General features: G+C 44.3%; 1 protein-coding gene across 8 annotated transcripts in view; it reads left to right on the top strand.

Annotated features, from left to right (window-relative positions):
- Positions 1 to 7: 7 nt before the first annotated feature.
- The window catches only part of Dgkh (diacylglycerol kinase eta), a 190,827-nt gene continuing 186,622 nt past the window's right edge, over positions 8 to 4,212 (top strand). For 6 of the 8 annotated variants that reach the window (XR_007346817.1, XR_007346816.1, XR_007346815.1 and 3 more), the window contains exon 1: positions 8 to 245. Coding sequence is in view for 2 of the 8 variants with exons in the window: in XM_048800975.1 (XP_048656932.1) it covers positions 186 to 245 (60 nt within the window). In the remaining 6 variants the exon portion in view is untranslated. Of the gene's footprint in view, positions 246 to 285; positions 1,141 to 4,212 lie in introns of those variants that run through there. The other 2 variants (XM_048800974.1, XM_048800973.1) reach the window with 2 other exon arrangements.

Genomic DNA, 4,212 nt, shown 5'->3' with positions numbered 1-4,212 from the left:
GGAGAGAGCGGCGCGGCGGAAGCCAGAGACGGCGGGAGGGCCGGTGGCTGCCCCCGGGCGGGAGCCGGGGCGGCGGCGGCGGCGGCGGCCGAGAGGGACCGCGACGAGGGAATCGCATCCAGCGGCCCCGGCGGCGGTGGGGGCCGGGGTCCGCGCGCCTGGGTGGCCAGCCGCGGGCCAGCGCGATGGAGCCGCAGCACGTGCGCCCCGCGAGTGGCGCCCGCAGCCCGACCTGGGAGGAACCGGTGGGTACCGCGCCCGCGCCCACCCCCTCCCGCTTCTACGCTGTCCCCCCCGCCCGGGCCGGGTTCCGTTCAGGAAATGGCCAGGGATGAGGTCCCCAGCTGCTTCCCAGCCGGGGCAGCGCTTCCTCCGCCGCCCGCGCGCCGCCCGGATCGCCTTTGTCCGGTCGGCTGAGGCTTTCCCGGAGGGGCCATTGGCGACCCACTGGTGACGGTCCTTAGAGGACCGCTTCCGTGCTTCATCGAGTTTCCAACTTTTCACTTGATTTTCGAGCGTGGAGTGTAGGCAGAGGGACAAGAGAAAGCAAGGCTGTGCGGTCAGCGTGTGGGGCTGGGACGAGGTGGGTCTTCCCTCCTGAGACTGCTCCCTCGCAATCACCTGGGCACACAGGTTTTTAAGGACCGCCGCCTGGGGAGGCCGATCGCAGCTAGAAGCCCAGAACCACGCCTCCGACTCTTGTCGGCCGCTACAGCCACAGGCTTTTCCAGGGGTCAAGGGGTTTTGCCGGGGATGAAGCCAGAAGCTAACTTCGCTTTCGCCTGGGATTTCGCTGCACACGCAACACGGAGGTTGAGTAATTTTAGGGGCCGAGAGTAGTGTGTGCATGTGTCTTTTGTGTGAGAGGATAAGGAAGAGAAGACCAAGGGTCTTTGGATTTATTTCCCCAGACCCCTTCGACTTATTTTTTACAACTCAAAACAGAACCATCTCGCATCCCTCCGGGGATTCTACCTAGGAATCCCGGTGCCACTCAGACCTCAGTAATCCAGTGTGGGCTGCTTTTTCCTTGGCATCGAATTTTGACTCTCGACGCCCTGCCTGGATGTTTGGTACTCCGTCTCGGTTGAAATTCTGAACTGGTCAGAAAAGCTTCTGTTCTCACCCGCGTTGCGGACTGTAAGTTCGGATGCTATTTTCTCCGGGACTCCGCGAGTTTGGTCGGGCCGGCCTCAGCCTGTTGAGAGCTTCTAGGTCAGGTGCCAGGGTTGGTTCTCCTTTTTCTTTTCTAATATGTACACTCCAGCTCCCTTGCTCAGGGTACGTTTCTCTGCCTCCTGTTTCCTGACCTTTCAAAAGTGTCCTTGGACTCTGATCCATCTGCATCTGCAGCTGTTTTTGCTTTTGTGAATTTGAACATGTTGTTAGGTCGCCCATCTGCTCATATTTCTTCTATTGTGGTTATCACTGGGGAGTAAGTTGTACTTGAAATTAAAAATACAATTTAATTTTGACGTTTAAATTAAAGATCATTGAGAATTAAATTCCCAGTGACCTGATTTACTCCTATACTTTTGTATTTGAAGTCTTTTCAGAACCTGGGTACTTTAAGCCCATGCCACTCACAATGGGAAACACCTGGTCATATGTAGTGTTTCTTTAGGGTAGTGATGTCAACTACTTTGCGCCCAGCAAATTAAAGAACCCCCTTTCTTTTCCTTTTTTGAGGTGTTGGGGATTGAACCCAGGAGTGCTCTGCCACTGAGCAATATCCTTAACCCTTTTTATTTTGTATTCTGAGAGGGGGACTGGCTATATTGCTCAGCCTAGTCTTGAATTTAGGATCCTCCTGCCTCAGCTTCCCAAATTGCAGGGATTTACAGGCATTTGCCACCTTGCCCAGCCTCTTTACTTCTCAGAAGTGACAAGAACAAAACCACTCATTTATTTTCTACAGAAAATATTCAGTATCAGTTTCACCACCAGAATCTTTAAAACTAGAGCCCTAACAAAAATGTGTGCGTGAACTGTGACACTATCCAGAATGTAGAACTCGCTTTTAAAAATTAGGTTCATTTTCTTTAAACATGAAAGGCCCTTGTATTTGCTCAGCAAATGTTTTGGTCCAGCACCTATCATGTTCTGGAACTGTTGGATAGCGTTTAACAACCCAGACACAAATCATTGTCCTCAGAAAGCTTGCATTCTTAATTCAACAGAATGTTTGGTTCCATGTATGTTAATGATTTCCATTCAGAGAGTCCAAAAAACATGTTCAGGAAAGCTTAGATTTGTGATATAAATGTTATTTCTGATGAGTTTGAAATTTTGTGGTCATACATGTTATGATCACAAAGGTCTATTTTAGGACTAACAAAGGAAATTCTTATTTAAATTCTAAAAAAAAAAAACAAAACCCTCAGGTTATCCAAATTACTTAAAAGGGGCATGTACATGGGGATGGAGTTGTAGCTCAGCGGTAGAGGGCTTGCTTAGCACATGTGAGGCCCTGAGTTGGATCCTCAGCACCACATAAAGATAAATAATTAAATAAAGATATCTTTCTGCAACTACAAAAAATACTTAAAAAAGGGGGGGAGGCATATACAATAAAAAGGAGGAATTTATTAGAAAAGAAAGTGTTTAAATGTTAAATATTTCAGGCTTGTGGAGCAAAAGGGGAAGAATCAGCTTAATCTAAATGTATTGAAGGAACACAAATCCATCAAAATTGGATTCTTGACCTTTGTCTGGGTCAGTGATCTCTTTAAGAATCTGATTAAAGCAATGGACTTTCTTCTTCAGAAATGCACCTAAATAATATACTGTCATGGTCTTTGCAGTCATTTGTTTAACAATAGAACAAATTTTGAGAAATGCATTTGTCATTGTGGAAACATTGTTGAGTGTACTTATGCAAATTAAGATGGCTATAACATCACTAGTGGATATAATCTTATGGAACCACCCTCTTACACACATTTTAACACAATTTCAAGCGAATCAGATTTATGAAAACCTATTCGTGGACCCTCAAAGAGTTCAGTTAAGAACACCTATTTTCACTTGGACTCCATTTTTAAGTCATTTAAAAATCTATTTTTAAAATTCAAATATTGGCAACTTTGCTTTACCATGAAAGTATGCTCATTTATATTTAAAAAAGGACTATCCAGTAGCAAATAAATGATATTAATATTACACTTATCCTGTTGCATTATCCCTTATGGCATATAACAAGCAGTATTCACATTCATTTTTTTTGGGGGGGGGTGTACTGGGGATTCAACTCGGGGCACTTGAATACTGAGCTACATCCCCAGCCCTATTTTGTATTTTATTTAGAGACAGGGTCTTACTGAGTTACTTAGTGCCTTGCTTTTGCTGAGGCTGGCTTTGAACTTGTGATCCTCCTGCCTCAGCCTCCTGAATCATGGGGATTACAGGTGTGCGTCATGGCACCTGGCCTTATTATTATTATTATTATTATTATTATTGGTTAATATTATTTTTAGTTGTTGATGGGCCTTTATACTATTTATTTATATGTGGTGCTGAGAATCGAACCCAGTGCCTCACCCATGTCAGGCAAGTGCACTACCGCTGAGCCACAGTTCTAGCCCTCATTCTTTTTTGATGTGATCTAAAATGTGATAATGAGTCTACTCTTTGGGCAGAAGAGTGAATGAAGTATCAGGAATGGATGCTAGCTAACTGTAAAGGAATCATAATTTCTTTTCTTTTTTCTTTTTTCTTTTATATTGTGTTGGGGATCAAAACTAGGCCTCGAACTTGCTAGACAAGGGCTCTACCACTGAGCTATATCCCAGCCTAGAGAACAGTACTAGTTGTCAAAAATGCACCCATGTCTGCAGCTGACAAGCAGTTGCTGGGACTTCATGACATTCTTTGTTCTTTAAATGGGAACATTTAAATTAGCTAGTAGTCCCTCTACTCTGGCTGGGACATTGGGCCTAAAGATGATAATGTTAGCATTTAAGTTTCTGTGTATTTTCATTAATGTTAGCTTTGGAATATAATCAGGTCTCAGTGGAAATATAGGTATTACCTAAATTTATAATCAATTAAAAAGTATTTTGGTTGTGGGTATGGATTGTCAGGAAGATGTTTAGCCAAGCAATACTTACTCAGAGTAATATCTTGGAGGAGGGGTAAGTAGAATTCAAGCCAAAATTTACAAAATGTAGGACTATTTACAAAGTAGTTCTTTCTTTCTTTTTTTTTTTTTTT

Source organism: Marmota marmota, unplaced genomic scaffold, assembly GCF_001458135.2.
Source record: "Marmota marmota marmota unplaced genomic scaffold, marMar, whole genome shotgun sequence".
Taxonomy (NCBI): Eukaryota; Metazoa; Chordata; class Mammalia; order Rodentia; family Sciuridae; genus Marmota; species Marmota marmota.
This window is presented reverse-complemented; position numbering and strand designations above follow the sequence as displayed.